A 17,091-nucleotide genomic window follows, 5' to 3' on the forward strand; every position below is an offset into this window, starting at 1 on the left:
TTTTATAAGTATAATATAATTTTTAAAATAATATAATATAATTTATAAAAAATATATAATTTTTATAATTATAATTTATAAGTGAATTATAATTTATATTCCACTATTCTGACTTATATAACTCGCAGTTGTGAGTTTAAATCATGCAATTCTGAGAAAAAAAGTCAAAACTCTGAGAAAAAAAAAGTCTTTTTTTTTTCAAGATACAAACTCGCATTTGCAAGAAAAGTCATAATTGCAAGTTTTATAAGTTCTCACATTTCTGACTTTATTTCTCATAGTTGGAAATTTATATCCTACTATTCTGACTTTATAATTTGCAACTGAGAGTTTATACCACACAATTCTGAGAAAAAAAGTCAGAAATCTGATAAAAAAAAAGTCAGAATTGCAAGTTACAAACTCGCATTTGGGAGCATTGTCATCATTTCGAGTTTATAAATAGCTTGTTGAACTTAAGTACAAGACATAAAAGCTTGTCCAATCCTTAATTCCTTATAATTTAATTTATAAAATTTACAAAATACATTTGTGCCGGTTTATTATCAGATTTGTTGACACAATGCAAAACATCTGCTACAGCATACACTGTTGCTTAAATTATTAGAAGCTATCATTAAACGTAATATATATATATATATATATATATATATTATTTTCTATCTCGTCTAGCTTCATGTGGCCATCAGCAAAACTGCTGCTAAAGTGGTGATCGACTGCAAAACGGTGGGAGAGAAATCCATCAATGCTGCCGGGAACATCACCATTGATGGAGTGGAGGTTCTGGGACGCATGGTCCGCTCACGTGGAAGAAGAGATAACTCAGCGCCGGTAAGATCACAGTCATTCAGCCTCAAACCTAAAAGACGAGTCTTATCCAGGCCTGAAAGAATCATTTGAGGCCAAAACAGGACGAGCTCACAGGACGTCTCATACACACACAAAGAGCTTAGTATACCAGTGCAGGAATGTTTCTGAGGAGTCTTTGTTTGGAGTCTGATAATTATTAAAGATGGTCTGAAACTCTGAGGCCTTTGAAAGCACATCGCTGACTCAGATTCACCCTTATAATGATTTTGTGGAATTCAAAGCATGGGGTTCAAGATGGTAAATACAGACTTTATGCCTTTTGGTTTTTCCATCAGAATGTGTGGATCATTATGTCTAATTGTGTAGGAGTGCATCTGATTTTATTCTCCTCAGAGGCTGCCGGCACAACTGATGAGACTAATTGTCTTTGTAATTATGCTGGTGGGGGTTGTAATGTGAGTTTGTACGGTGCAAAAGTTTAAAAACTATTAGAATCAGTCATTCAGCCCAAACAAATAATCAGACGCATCTCAAGCAAGACTGTTAGTAAATGCATGAAGTTTCTGCTTATTTAGATTTTGCTCATCCTCAACGAAGATCCCCCGTTATTTGTTTAGACTTCATAAAATGCTTGTGTTGATAAGATTTATAATGCATGACAATTGCTGACAGTTGGATTTGTTGTTAAATGAGCGATTGCTATTCAACAGCCTTGTATATTTGCTCTGTTTGTGTGTGTTTGTATGATCCTGTCCACAGTTTCAGCTCCAGATGTTTGACATAGTCTGCAGTACATCATGGGCCAGTCGGGATAAGTGCTGTGAGCTCCCAGGCTTGGTAAGACCTGATCAGTTGGTACTTACAATATATCCATTTTATACAATCAGCAAACTGTATAAGCCACACTCTAATCAGCTTACATTAATACTGCCGTTATGTCACCGATGCAACTGAAGAAATATCAGACATTTAACCCCAAATAACTTAACTACAATGTAAAACTCAAACATACAGTGAAAACCAATTAGCGCCCAATACTAACACCCACACTTAGTCTTCATAATGACTTTAGAATTGATTATTGATGTACTAATTAGTGTAACAAGCATTTAACCTTTTTTACTACTGCAACCTTATCGGGGACCATGATCGCCCTGGGCGTCTTTCCACCACTATTTGTAATGGTTAGCTGATATGAAATAGCTTTATGAAATAGCTTGCGGCAGGATATGTATCTAATAAGGGTCCAACAAACAAATATGTTCCTGCTTCTGATATACATCCACTGGCATACTACAAATTTGGTTTATTAAAATAAATAGTTATGTGAGGGTGGATTTAAACCTCTGGGCCAGCAGCACCGATCCACTGATTTATCCAACCTGATCTTACAGCAATTTGTACAAATTCGTATGACCTCATTTGTACGAGTACATTTTATGAAAAATCATATGTATATGATTTCACAGAAATCATACAAAAATCATACAAAATCCAACTCAGTCTCATAAAAATACATACCTCTGGGTACCTTACTGCATGTTTTGTGGCAGTTTCCAAAAGAAGTGGCATATTGCGTATTGTGGTCTGTATTGCGGCGGTTCAGAGTTCAAATATCCAGGGACTGTCGCTAAAGGTTAATGCTCTATCGTGTTGGAATTATGCCCTAGACTAAACTTATTTTGAAGTCATAAAATAATATTCTTCAAGTAATTGTATGAAAATTACGCTTTATTAATCAAAACTCTGTAAATCATACGTTATGTGAAGAGTAATAAAAGGTGTCAGAGTTTTACTGCCTCTAGTGTTCATTTCTTTTTGGAAACTGCAGTGATATTATTGGTACGAATTTCACATCTCTCGAAAAAGTGCCATGAGACCAGGTAGAAAAAATCATATGAGTGAGGTCATACGAATTCTTACTAATTAGCCACCTTGTAAAATATGTACAAATTAGTTGTGAGATAGAGTTTTTTGCCTCAGAATCTCTAGATTTAGATCACTGTAAACAATAATGAAACAATGTTTTTGTTATTACAGGATGACTTTATATTTTATTATGTAACTTATTGATGTATATAACCATATATTTGATTGAGACGTAATGTTAAAATACCAATTTCCTTGACCTACCAAAAATATTGGTGTGGCATATGTAAAGATGAAGTTATCAAATTAAATGTTACAGCTTCTGTCTGTCCCTGCAAATTACTGTGGAATTGGAAAAACACTGTCAAAATGTCAAAATGTCAAAATAGCAACTCATTGTGCAACTAGTGGTAAAATTATTATCTGCAAAGTTATTGTTGGCTTTTCAGTGACTTGAAAATAAGTAAAGACTCCACAAAACAGTTAAATAACATTCATGGTATAAATAAATAAATAAATAAATAATATTAAAATAGGTAAGTATAAAGGTGTGCCACACAACATGTGAGCAGAGCAGAGCAAAGAGGAAACTAACAACGCTCCGCCAGATGAGACAGAGCAGGTTATTTTTGGTATGAATCAAAGTCTCAGCTTTCAAACTGTAATTTTTTTAAAAATTCAAGCAATGAATAGACAATAAACAATGCAATTTTGTGGCTCTTTAATCTGTCGAGACAGATCACTGTAGTGCTTCAGTTCAAGAGACACGTGAACCGATCATCTCTTCCTCTTTTCTAGTTCTAGCACGAAATAAACATGAATGAACATCAGAAGGGATCTTGAGTAAACTGCAGAAAGATGTCAGTAAACACCATTTTTCAAGTTCAAGTCCACTGACGTTAATCTACTCTCCTGTCTGTTCCTTTTTTTTGGACAAAATGGCAGATTCAGCATTATGATTGGTCAGATCGCCTGTCAATCAAACTCCCTGCAAATTGGCTATCACTATTTTATGGTTCTCTTCTGTGATGAATGGTTTTATGGTTTTATGTACTGCCAGTAGGCCTGTTGGTATGGTCATACAGTACATCTGATGACTCTTTTTATTCTCTTCCTGTATCTTTTTGCCTACTTATATAATGCTGTAAAAATGTTCTTTAAGTGATCTAAAACCGGCCATTCTGGCAATCGTCCCTATCTTTAAAGATCCATGACCACTCTACAAATAATTCAATTATGTAGTCTTGTAGCAGACAAATAGACTTGGTCCTCCATGGAAAGGAGGAACAGTATCTTCAGATCGCTTGCTGTGTTTGTGCACTTGCGAATTAATGACTTGAGGGAATTGCACAGACACCCTTGGTTGACTTAGACAAATAAAAGTCTGTTAGATTCCTAGAGAGGAAATAGTCCGCTGTTTGAAATGGTGTACGACATGTTGTTTTGCTTGTGCTTCCTTCAGAGAGTAGAAGAGGACTGTCCTGCCATGCCCCACGCCTGCACCTGTGCTCAGGATAGCAAAGGACCACCTGGACCCTCAGGACCACCGGTAAAAACACTGGTTTCACCTCTCACATATAGCCAACCTTAGAAGAGTGATACTAAACTAGATTACAAAGAGCAGACTAGGGAGATGTGTAACATAGGGTTGTAACATAATCAGTCTAACTAATTGGAAGTGAGCTATAGGGGTGACAGTTTACAGGATGAAAACCAGTGTTTACAACTAATATGTATATGTGGATATTACATCAAAATTTAGAAGATCACCAAAAAAAAAAAAAAAGAACTAGTCTTCACCTACTTTAGCATAAAATCCAGCTCCTCTATTTTAACAAAAGCTCAGTGGCAGAGCTACTCTATCTGACAAAGTCACTTTCATACAGTGTAGCTAGCACACTTTAGCTAACAAACCCATCATACTTTAGCATTATCCCTGGCTGACAAACTCACTCTGATACTCCTCTCACGTTCTTAAAAGCTTGCTAATACTGGTCATACTTTAGCTGACATACTCCATTATACATTGGACTTAAAGCCAGCTGACATACTTTAGGTGACAAATGCATTCTTATACTTTAGCATTAGTGTTAGGTGATATTTTAGCCAATTGCTATCATTATTTAGCATTAAGTCTAATTTACATACTTTAACTGAGAAATTCATTTTTATTCTCTAGAATAAAAGATAGCTGACATACTTTAATTAACAAACTTGCTATCATGCTTTAGCATTAAGCCTAGCTACTTTAGCTAACAAACTCACTCTCATACTTTAGCATTTGATTAGGTATGTTTTGATGCTGGTTCAAGCTGGTCCTTTGCTGGTTTATGCTGGTCCTTGACCAGCAACATGACCAGCTAAGACCATCATGATCCAGCAAAGGACCAGCTTAAACATACCTACCAGCATATGCTGTTTTTTTTCACCAGGGATGAAAACTGACTGTAGCCTACATAAAAAGCCTTGAACATAAAACAACAGGATGAAAATATAGTTGATGGCTAGACAATAATTTTTTTATGACTCTAGACACTTCTTTATGAAGACAGTGGCATAATACAGTGAAATAAAATGTTCTTTAGTCATATCAAAACACTACTAAAATTCACCCGCATGGCGGTTTAAGGTATACAGCAACCCCTGGCGGTTCTAGTGTTAACACCATTATACTCTACAGTGATTATCAACCAGGGGGCTTTAGCCCAATAGGGACCTTTAGTAAACTTTTAAGGTGTAAAATTTTTCAAGTGCTTCAAATAATGCAAAATTGGCTAGTTAAAAAATATTGGACTGAATCTGCCTGCAGTTTGGTAGAGAGTATCCTTGACCTGGTTCAAACCATATCACGCCTGCTTATGACCCTCATAAACTCTTGCCCTCACTGCTGCAGGCAACGGCTAGTAATTTAACCTTGTTTGTAGGTCTTCCTTTTCCTGTGTTTACTTTAATTGCACCCCCATTCGCCATGGCTGCAATAAGGTAGTTCTTATCACTGAAGCCTATGGGCAAATTTGATTCATGAGCTTGCTCAAAACACACTTAACAAAACCTGACGGTGGAAGCAGAGAATTTGCAAGCGTAAATATTCATTTGAAAGATGCACGTGATGACTTAACAGGACATTCTCGATTGAGCAGCCGGTCAATCAGGAAATACTTCAGAACACGTGACAGTAATATTAATATCAAGATGCACAAGTAATATATACAAAGCTAAAATGCAAACGTTTTCCTTGCAACCACCTCTTGGTCATGGAAATGGGTTTGTATGGATGGAGGAATCTATAAACGTAGACAGGACAGGAGTGGACTAATCGGTTTTGATAAATTGATCTCCTCGTAATGACTTTCTTGAAAGAACTGCTGTTTATACACCATGGCCTTTTTCGAGGCCTTAGAAATACATTTTCCCTCAGGGTGCATACGATGCTGCCTTCCAAATGAGCTCATTTATTTGTTCCCACCACATTGAGTTCAACCTGCAGCATGGGCTGAATTGAGCAATCTAATGCTAGGTCTTTTTCTCAATCTCTTAAGCAGTCTCCCCGTTTCATTTTATATCTTTAATATCTTCATGCTCCTTCTTAACACGTTCTGTGTTTTCCCCCTAAAGAGAGGTGGTATGTATAAGACACAAGACTAAAAGACTGAAAAGTTGCTGCCTTTTGAAAAAGACAACCAAATCTGGAATGTTCCTGCAGACTAATCATGGTCATGTGGTCATGTGACAATCACAAATTACAACAGTCTTTGCTGCACTGCACTATATAAAGATGCTTTCTGAAACAGCATTTTTATCCTAACCAGGGCAAACCCTCCATTTGTAACATAATCAGTTTAACTAATCAGAAGTGAGCTATATGAGTAACAGCTTATAGAATACCATAATTTTGGTTTCGGTACAATACCAGATTCTAATACCTCGGTATCGGTACTAAATCAATACCATGGGTGGCAAATAACCAGCCTCAAAAGATAACAAAAAAAGATTTAAAAAGTTGATTGAAAACAATTTACTAAGTAATTAAAACATACTAAACACGTATTAGTTCATTTATCATTTATATATAATTACTGACCTAGATTAATAAGTGCTGTAATACTGTTCAGTATTCAAAATCACATTATTATCTCTCTCTCTTTCTGATTTTTAATGCTGGGATGCTGGTTAGGTAGGTTTTGATGCTGGTTTAAGCTGGTCCTTTGCTGGTTTATGCTGGTCCTTTGCTGGTTTATGCTGGTCCTTAGCTGGTTTATGCTGGTCCTTGACCAGCAACATGACCAGCTAAAGACCAGCATAAACCAGCTAAGGACCAGCTTAAACCAGCATCAAACCCTACCTAACCAGCATCCCAGCATCAAACATACCTACCAGCATATGCTGAATATAAGCTAAACAAGCCTGCACTGACAAAGAGAATTAAAAGGAAGTAATTACGTATTTGGGTGGTGTAATATTATAGCTCATTGTCATTGTCAATCAATATATTAAGACAATTCATGTTATTTAAATTACTAAAATAGCCTATAGACAATAATGTGTAATGATAATTCAACACACGGCATAGGATGATGCGATCATCTATAATTTGATGATATCATTTATAATTTGAATAAGAGAACAACACCAGTAAACTTCGGGTAATCAAAAAAAGTGATTGTATTCATTAGATCGGATTTAGTTTTTTAGTTTTTTTTACAGGAAACGTGCAAACTAGAATAAATAGCAACACAATAGCGAACAATAAACAATGGAAATGGAAAAACAAAAATTGAATAAATAATCCAAAGTTTGAACAGTGTGAGTAATGTTAGGATAAAACATCTAAATATGAGATTGCTGTCAGATGAGCTGTCAGATGCTGAGCCGACCCAGGATGCATAACTTAACAACAGACTCTGCATTACTCATGGTATTTAGTGCTTCTAATACCTCTTCGGCATCAATAAATCACCTTCTTTTAATCATTTTGATTTTATTTATGAAACTGATAACTCCTAATTCAGTGAGTAAAAGGTGCTGCCTAGCAATGTACAATGTTACATAAGCGGCAATATAATGTCAGCTCGAAAATACAGGCATTATATATATATAAATTTGATCCGTGCTGGCGCTTTTAGGTATAAATGCCCAGTTTTTCGATGTACTATTATCTAAACACTTTTTAACAACAGGGGATTTTAAATGACACAATTTCAGTAGAAGTCAATCACTGGGTGACTTGAGTGTTTTATTGAAAATCTGTTTGAAAAACAGGTACGGGTAAAATTTACCCCGTGGCGGTTCTAGTGTTAACTTAGCAACAATGTCAAACTTTTCTGAAATCAATTTTTAATTGAGTCTCATTTGTAGAGTGTTCCGAATTATTCGCTTATGAGGAAACAACAGAGGAACAGAGTGTGCGACAGTGTTAAAAATTGCTTTCTTGACATATGCCCCGGCTCTGGTCGTTAGGAAATTGCGGTTGCTTATCTTGAGTCTTTCAGTTGGTGTTTATCTAATTGTGTGTGTCTGACTCTCAGGGCGGTCCTGGTATCAGAGGTTCAAGAGGAGATCGTGGGGAGCCAGGCTTGACGGTAATGTACACATATGATTTATGTATCCCACATGCAGGGCCACCCAGAGTTGTCATTATTTCCCAGAAGAATAGACACTGGACGCGCTCAAAATGTGGAGATCTATAAATACACACAATGCATGTGCCTCCGTGTTGTTTTTGGAGGGTACGACTGAGTAAATCTCACCCTCTCGCTCTATTTTTTCAGAGAGCCCGCTTTGTTTATTTGTGTCTCTCTGTCCAACTGTAGTTTCCTCTACAGTAAAGTCCCTCCAGATGTGATGCGTGTGTGCGTGTGTCCGTGCACAGAATGCATCATGCTTCAGTCCAAATAATGCCATGCTGGGGCAGACATAATTTCATTTCACGCTCTGAAGTTTTATGTAAACTCGGTCCAAATGACCGCTGCTGAGAAGTTTGTCACAAGCTAGACTGTGACGAGTGTCTTTTGCTTCCTTGATTATTGCATTCCTGATGGAGAAGGAGACTGCAGGGCATTCACACTTTGTTTCAGCAGCCCGGCTGGTGGTAGGCCTGAAACGTTACATAATTATGTTGAGGAAATTAAACCAGGCAATGAAACCATGTTAAGGTTACATTTATTAAATTAATGTCCTAACTTTATGTTTAAGGGGCCTCAAGGGCCACCTGGTGAGATCGGACCTCCAGGACCACAGGGGCCGCCGGGTCCTCAGGGGCCGAATGGACTGTCCATTCAGGGGCCACCGGTAAGCGAAATACTGGGAATGTTATGCAAAATTTGTTTTATTCTTTCTATTAATTTTATCTTTTTCTTTTTCCATTCCTCTCTCCTCAGGGGGCTTCAGGAGAGAAAGGAGAGAAGGGTGAAATAGGTCTGCCAGGTCCTCAGGTATGGGAAAATATATCGCCCGCCTGTCTCATCAGCACTCATGACAGCTTCATAACACCCACACGGTCTCTCATTAGCTAACCTCATCCCCTCCGTCAGAGAGTTATAATTATCACAGTCCTGTGAGTGTCTGCGTGTGTGGAGCTTGTGAGTGATAAGGCATTCATGTGTGTCTGTATGTGCAACTTATCCTGAATTTAAGAAACTGTTTAATACAATTTAATTAATACAAACAGTTTATGTTCTTCAATTGGCATCCTAATAGAATCAACTAGTGCCTTAATGAATTACTCAACCTTCCCAAACTTAGTTTGAAAACTCGCTTGTTAGCGAGTAGGGAGAAGTGTTAGAACTGAGATATGCTTCTGTGAAATAATAACAATCGTTTTTTAAGGCGGCAGGAGGAAATATGTGGTTTATTAGAAATGACTTGTCATCGTTTTCAGAAAATACCGGGTCACTGAAGATTTGTCTGTAACTATTTAAAAACAAGACTTTCTGCTAACTTATACGTTTTGGTAGCTTAATGAGATGTCTTCTTAAATTAAAAAAATAATAATAATAAATAAATAGCATAATTTTTTTATAAAGCTTCAGAGGAAGGGTTTTTTTGCTCGCCTTGCCCATTGTATTGTAATTGAGGTATGAATATGAGGAGATAATTACAAAACTGATGAAAAAAACATAAGAGGAGGCAGTGCCTCTACAGTGTGTTACTGTAACTGGCTGATTTGTTGATCTGACAATGCACAGATTCACAAAAATGCAAAAATGTTGAAGTATTGGTTGCTTGTTGATTGTCCCAAATGCAAGGTAATATGGTGTTCCATGTGACTTTAACTGAGAAACATTTGTGAAAACATCAAATGGGACATCAAAAGTTTACAAGTTGAAGACATAAAGTCACAAGTTTACATACACCTTGCAGAATCTTTTTACACTTGATTCTTAATACTGTGTTGTTGTACTGTTGTACTGTTCTTACAGGTCCCTGAAATTATTTGTTTTTTTTAGCATTTAAACCCTTCAGATCCATCTTTTCACACTCATATGCATCTATTACAGAAGGTTCAAACACTCATTGATGCTTCAGAAGGAAACATGATGCATTAAGAGCCAGGGGTGTAAACTACAGAATGAAGATGTGTACATTTTTCCTATTTTGCCTAAATATATATATATTTTTTTAATTTAGTACGGCCCTTAAGAAGCTACAGAAGATATGTTCTGTACAGAAGACATTTCCCAGAAGACAAAATAAGTCAAATTTACCCTCATCTTCAAATTCAAAAAGTTTTCACCCCCAGCTCTTAATGCATCGTGTTTCTTTTTGGAGCATCAGTGAGCATTTAAATTTTCTGTAATAGTTGCATATGAGTCCCTCAGTTGTCCTCAATGTGAAAAGATGGATCTCAAAATCATACAGTCATTGGAAAGGTTTCAAATACACAAAAAATGCTGAAAAACCAAAGAATTTGTGGGATCTGAAGGATTTTTCTGAAGAACAGGTGGCAGTTTAACTGTTCAGGACAAACAAGGGACTCATGAACAACTATCACTAAACAAAAAAAAAAAAAAAAAAAAAAAAAAAAAAAAAAAAAAAAAACAGCTGTGGATCATTCAGGTAAAAACACAGTATTAAGAATCAAGTGTATGTAAACTTTTGAACGGTGTCATTTTTATAATTTCAACTTTTATTTTCTCCAGTGGACTTTATGTAAAACATCTTTTATGTGAAATATCTTATTCAGGTCAGTATGCATGCAAAAATAGCATGCATTTTGTATGATCCCTCTTATTTTGGTAAAACAATTAACATTTTGCAGATTATGCAAGGTGTATGTAAACTTCTGACCTCAACTGTATCTGTTTTCGCTATGAACGGGAGGTGTTTAGTGTAGGTTTTCAAGCAGTGGTGTTACCCGAGCCTGCTCGAATGTGGTGGGAAAAAGCCTGTGTGGAGAGATGTTGATGTTGTGTGTGAGTGCTGCTAGAAGTGTAGGAGCTATAGCTTGAAGATTAGAAGGAGTGATGGAATGGAGACTACAGGGCATGTTGTAGGATGACTGGAGAGGAGACGTTTAGTAATGTCTGCCTCTGTGAGAGGAGAGAAGGAGAAGAAGAGATAGTTGGCTGTAGATGCAGTTCCTCTGTGTGAAAACTGAAAACTGACTGTGACACTGCCACAGTAAAAGCCTGTATAATAGCTTCTCGCTAGAGGTAAAAAGTTTGGTGTAAAAAGGTTGTTTAATGAGTGCACGCTCTAGTCTGGGATATACGTATACGGACTATGCTTGGGGGACCTTTTTCCAGCTGGAGGATAACCTGTTTTTGTGGGGCCTTGAACCAGCGGATTATAATTTTTCTCTTTTTGGGGACATTTTTTTTTCCATTTTTTTCATTTGGACTTTCAGTTTGCTGTCTACCCCAAAGGGATTGAGTCAATGGACTGATGAGTACTATCTTTATCATTATCTTTGTTTCTATGGACTAAGGGACTGAGGTGTTACGGCCAACAAGCCTGTTCATGGACTTTAATGCTTTGGACTATATCACTTGAATTTATGAGAGTGAGCCAAAGTAACAGTTTTGGTTGCTATTGGCCTTGCCTAGCAAACAAGAAAAGGGGAACAAAACTCCCTCTGTGATAATAATTTCAACCCTTTTTGAGTTACAGTTGGCAAAATTATCAGCTGTTGAAAAGGTGGTGGAAGAGGGGCAGAGAAGGGAGTGGAATGTTTTGAAGAGTTTGCATGTGGCTGTTGATCTTTGTGAAAATATGAAGTTTTGGCAGTGTGGACCTTGACAGAAACATCTGAAAGCAGAAAAATACTCAGGTCAGCTGAATTTGTGCTATTTTCTTCATGCATCCCTGAGTTTAGACCACAATAAATGAAGAACATCAGACAACCTGGGGTTGAAGGGAGTTTTAAGAAAACAAACTGAGACAAGCAACTCTTCCTACTCATTTCAGTACACCACATGCCACAACCTAATAATAATAAAGCATTTTGACATAAAAATGATCTTTTGAAGATCTTATTTGAGGGAGAATCTAATGTGCCTTAACTCAAAAGAACAATTCCAAGCAGGCAGGATGGAATTCATAGCTTTGCCTCAAGCAGATGTCTTAGACTTCTCATTCTTCTAAAGCCTCTTTCACAAGCTTGTTAAAATTCTTCCTTTTCTGCGACAACCAACGGCTGGATTTTAGATTTCTGCTCAAAGTGTCACCAAAAGGCTTCTAAAACATTCGCAGTGACAGTTCCATTTGTTGAAGAATAGCTGTTTGATGTGATGCCAATGACAACCACTCTGGAAAAATCCCCTAGAGTTCTCCAGGGTGACAAAAAGAACATCCCGGCTTTTCCAGTGGTCAAAGTACAAACACACACACACATACGTTCCTCAGTCTTCCAGTATAGACATCTTGGCTTGAGATGGATATCCTCCTTTAAGCAGAGGGGCCATCCGCACACTCACTTCCATTAGCAGCCGGTATTGAGTTCTTTTAGAGTTATGTTGGCAGGATAGAGGAAGTGGTCTTTGCCGTACTGCAGCAGAGACACCCGTAGTTCTCACTCAGGGCTAATCTATCCTGTCAGCCTGTGAATTATATTCATTGGCTGCCGGTTGCCAGTCCTCCATATCATGTGCCACATCTCTTTCTCGGTCTATCTCCGCCACTGGTGCTGAGTGCCCCGTATATAATACTTTTGTGGGTGCCCTCACAGTTTAAGAATTATGAGACCATTTGTGATGAAACAAACCCATTTTAGTGTGTGTGTGTGTGGTGCTGTTATATGGGGTGATGTTGAGTTGAACTTCTTGATTCGTAATTTTGTAGCTGAAGGGATGAAATATCATTATGAAGTGAAAGGCGGTTTCATCTAAATTAACGTATTTGTACAGGTTCACCTGGAGATGAGCAGGCATTTTTAGTTCATGCTCTGTTTGCAGGTTTGTGCAGTGGATTATGGGATTGTTAGAAGAGCAGTGAAAGTGCTGACAGCTATAAACAGCAGAGAAATGCTCAACCTTATGCAAATGGTAGGTGGGAAATGCTGATCGCTGAGGTGGAAGCAGTAACGCCTGTAGTAGACAGCCCAAACTCTGTGAATTTAGTGCTTTAAAGTCCAAATGAAATCAAAATTGAAGTTTTTGGGATTTTAATTTGGATATGTTAGCCTTAAAGGGTTAGTTTACATAAAAATGAAAATTGTTTACTCTTCCTGGGTGTATATGACTTCCTTCTTTCAGATGAATGCAATCTGAGTTATATTAAAAATGATCCTGGCACTTTCAAGCTCTAGCATGGCAATGGGTGGGTGTTTCTCTTTATCAGTCCACAACAAGCCCAATGAAGGGCATCCATCCATAATAAAAAGTGCTTCACACGGCTCGGGGGGTGAATAAAGGCCTACTGTGGTGAATCAATGCGTTTTTGTAAGAAAAATATCCATATCTACAACATAATAATCACTTTAATCTAGCTTGCGCTAACAGTCGTACATGGAAGCAGCTCCGGGCGGATGACGTATACGTCGGTGTCGCGCATGTGCTGGTGAGACTCATTAAAACCAGTGTTTGTTTACAGAAGCAAAGGAAGCAAAGTTCTCAGTCTCCTCTTAGTTTATATTGAAATCATCCAACATTTTTCTTTACAAATGCTTGTTTTGAACTTCTAATTTGTGACTTTTTTGTTTACTTCTCTCAACGGCGTGTCCGTGTTCGTCAAGTCTGAGCGGCGCATGTGCAATACCGACATGTTATGTCATCCGCCTGGAGCTGCTTCCGTGTACGACTGTTAGCGCAAGCTAGATTAAAGTGATTATTACGTTTTAGATATGGATATTTTTCTTACAAAAACGCATAGATTCACTACAGGAGGCCTTTATTCACCCCCCGGAGTCGTGTGAGGCACTTTTTGGATTAGGCACTTATGATGGATGCATTTTATTGGACTTGTTTTGGACTGATGCAGAGAAACACCCACCCATTGCCATGATAGACCTTGGAAGTGCCAAGAAAACTCCAACTTAGCTTTTTGTCAATCTTTCTGTCCAATCATATGCTCTCTAGAATCTGAAGACTCTCGCCTCCTACACTATAAATAGTTCCTGAAGCTGCAGCTGAAATCGGTGACTTGTTCACAGAATGTATTTCTGTATGGTGAATGCACTATATAGGAGTTTGATTGAGATAGTGTAAATATGCTTTCCACTGGGGTGAATAAAGTCTGGTTTTGCACTGTGTCATGCGAACCGCCACAGTGCACACAGTCTGCTCCGGTCCAGAGACGGGTATCGCGGAGCGGAAGTCAATGCAGGCTACAAAATATAAGGGACCAATTTGAATTCTACACAGAATGCTATATTTTATAGTGATATGGATGAGATTGTGGCTGTCGTATGCTGTCAAAAGTTGCTTAACTGAGCTCAACAGCTCTGGCTCAAGCTGTGATATAAATGAAATGCTACTGGCTATTTTAAAAAGGAGGCTTCTTGATGTGTCCCACCCTGTCTTCTTGTTCCAGCCGAAATTATGTCAACACATAGAACAATGCTGTGTGTTTCAAAACACTTCAGTGGACCTTTAAAGGCACAATGTGTATTTTTTGATTAAAAAAAAAATCTAAAAACCACTAGAACAGTGTTATATATTTAGCTGACTTGTGTACTTACATTATCCCAGATGTTTCCAAGAATGTTTAAATCCAGAGAAATAAGCAATTTTAACTAGTGTAAGGAACCGTGTCATTGCGTCACCTGCCAGCGACATCATACACCCTCACTTTTCTGGTTTATTTTGTAGAAAACATGGAAACCCCAAAGAAACTTCAATATGTTATGCATTTTATTAGACGGGTGACGAACGCACAGAGTAGCATTATAACAGAACTTTCAACACATTCAAATCTGTCTAGTGTGATAAAACAGCGCTCTTTTACCTCACGTATGCATGACCTGAAGGGTCGAAAGCGCTCGACTGTGGCATAATTTCGAGCCATGTATCACACTCGTCCTTCATTAGCAATCGCTTTGATTTTTGCTTTCATGACTTTTAGCCTCACCCTGCTTCATACTACAGTGGCCTTAATAAGTCTTTAATACATTAGCTCATCCATGGACATGATTTCTGCCCGAGTCCTGATGGATTGCATCGGCTGTGGAGATGAAAACAGATATTCCACACTTAATCACTTCATCATCAAACTGCGCCTTTGGTTCTTTGTTCGTTTTGAATATGCGCCCTCTAGCGGCGAAAACCTACATATTGTGCCTTTAAATTAAGCCAATTCTACTCCTGCTTACGTCATTCCAAATCTGTATGACTTGTGGAAAACAAAAGAAGATATTTTAAAAATGCTTCAACTGTTTTTGCCCATACAATGAAAGTCAATGGGTTCCATATGATGTAAGTCAATGGACTGGAATTGATTTTCATTGTTAGGACAAAAAAACACTATAATGTTACACAAGAGAGCCCGCAGTCTTTTGGTTACCAGCCCCTGTCTTCAAGGACTAGGCTACAGTTTATGTTCTTTTTATGTAAGATATCATAGCAGAGCAGCTCTTCAGATCACAATGACTCAGACCACACAAACTATCCTCATTTTCGATTACCTCCTCAGCCTTGAGATTGAGCGCTTAGATAATGTCAATATCGTGGCTGGTGAGAATGGGAGACGTTGTGTGTATACCCACAGCCACGTGAAACAATAGGGCTAACCATATATTACTCTGCAAAGGCCACACGCTTTGTAAACAGTCTGTCATTGATTAAGTTGTCTTGTTTATTTACTTTCAGGGTGTACCGGGTGCCAGTGGAGGACCAGGCCGAGATGGACCTCCAGGACAAAGAGTAAGCATTTTTCGTAACTTAGTTCAAACTATATTGTTATACTTTGTTATGATGTGAAGAAATCACCATAAGCTGAAGAAGTACAAATGCAAAACACCATCAACACTAAAATTATTACTTTACACTAACAGTAAAAAAGCAATAAACATTAATTTCACAACATTAAATTCATTAAAATTAAACATAAAACCCTACAAAGACGTAACTGATAAAAAACCTAAGAAGAAACAGTTCTTTCAATAATAATAATAATAATAATAATAATAATAGTAATAATAGTAATAATAATAATTTTTAGCATCTATTAAAAATGCATATGGAGACCCCTGTGTACTTTTTTGCACCCCATTTTTTTTATTTTAATTTTTATATTTATACATTCAGACACATCTGTGTTTTAACCCTTTAACTGTCACTCCCATTTTTGAACATAGACATGAAAGTGCACTATCCAAACCTAAATTGTTATAATTTACAATTATAAACATATGAACAAATACATTTTCTAATATGATTTTGAAGTACTATTTCCATGGTAATGCAAAGTTAGATTTTAAAATTGGTTTCAAAGGATGAATTTTGATATTTTAAAATTTCAATTGAGATATAATTCATGATCATTTCTAAAACACAATGGGAAAAAAAAAACTAATAAAATGAGTTTTGGTGGCAAAGGTCAGAACTCCTGTTATGATGTAGAGTTTTGAGGTGCACTCGTGTCATAAATTAATCTACTATTTTATTTTATTTTTTATTTTATTTTATAAGAGTCATGCATATACATTCAGTCACATCTCAATGTTTTAGAAATGCATATGGAGACCCCTGTGTACTTTATTTTATTTTATTTTATTTTATTTTATTATTTTATTTTAACAGCCATACATATACATTCAGACACATCTCAATGTTTTAAAAATGCATATGGAGACCTCCGTGTATTTTTTGCACTATTATTATTATTATTATTATTTTTTTTTTTTTTTTTTTTTTGCAGTCATACAGACACATGTAGTCATATCTCAATGTTTTTAGCTTCTGTTCAAAATGCATATGGAGACCCATGTTCTTTTCCATGTCTTGCATTCCATCTTGCATGAACGGCTCCTCAGTCAAT

General features: G+C 37.1%; 1 protein-coding gene across 1 annotated transcript in view; it reads left to right on the forward strand.

Moving 5' to 3' along the window:
- Nucleotides 1–17,091, forward strand: part of col14a1a (collagen, type XIV, alpha 1a) — a 169,112-nt gene that overhangs the window by 125,438 nt on the left and 26,583 nt on the right. The window contains 7 exon segments of the mRNA XM_051131522.1: nt 673–831; nt 1,570–1,647; nt 4,142–4,228; nt 8,205–8,258; nt 8,872–8,967; nt 9,057–9,110; nt 15,921–15,974. Of these exon segments, the coding sequence (XP_050987479.1) occupies nt 673–831; nt 1,570–1,647; nt 4,142–4,228; nt 8,205–8,258; nt 8,872–8,967; nt 9,057–9,110; nt 15,921–15,974 (582 nt within the window).

This window comes from Labeo rohita, chromosome 16, assembly GCF_022985175.1.
Source record: "Labeo rohita strain BAU-BD-2019 chromosome 16, IGBB_LRoh.1.0, whole genome shotgun sequence".
In the NCBI taxonomy this organism is placed as follows: Eukaryota; Metazoa; Chordata; class Actinopteri; order Cypriniformes; family Cyprinidae; genus Labeo; species Labeo rohita.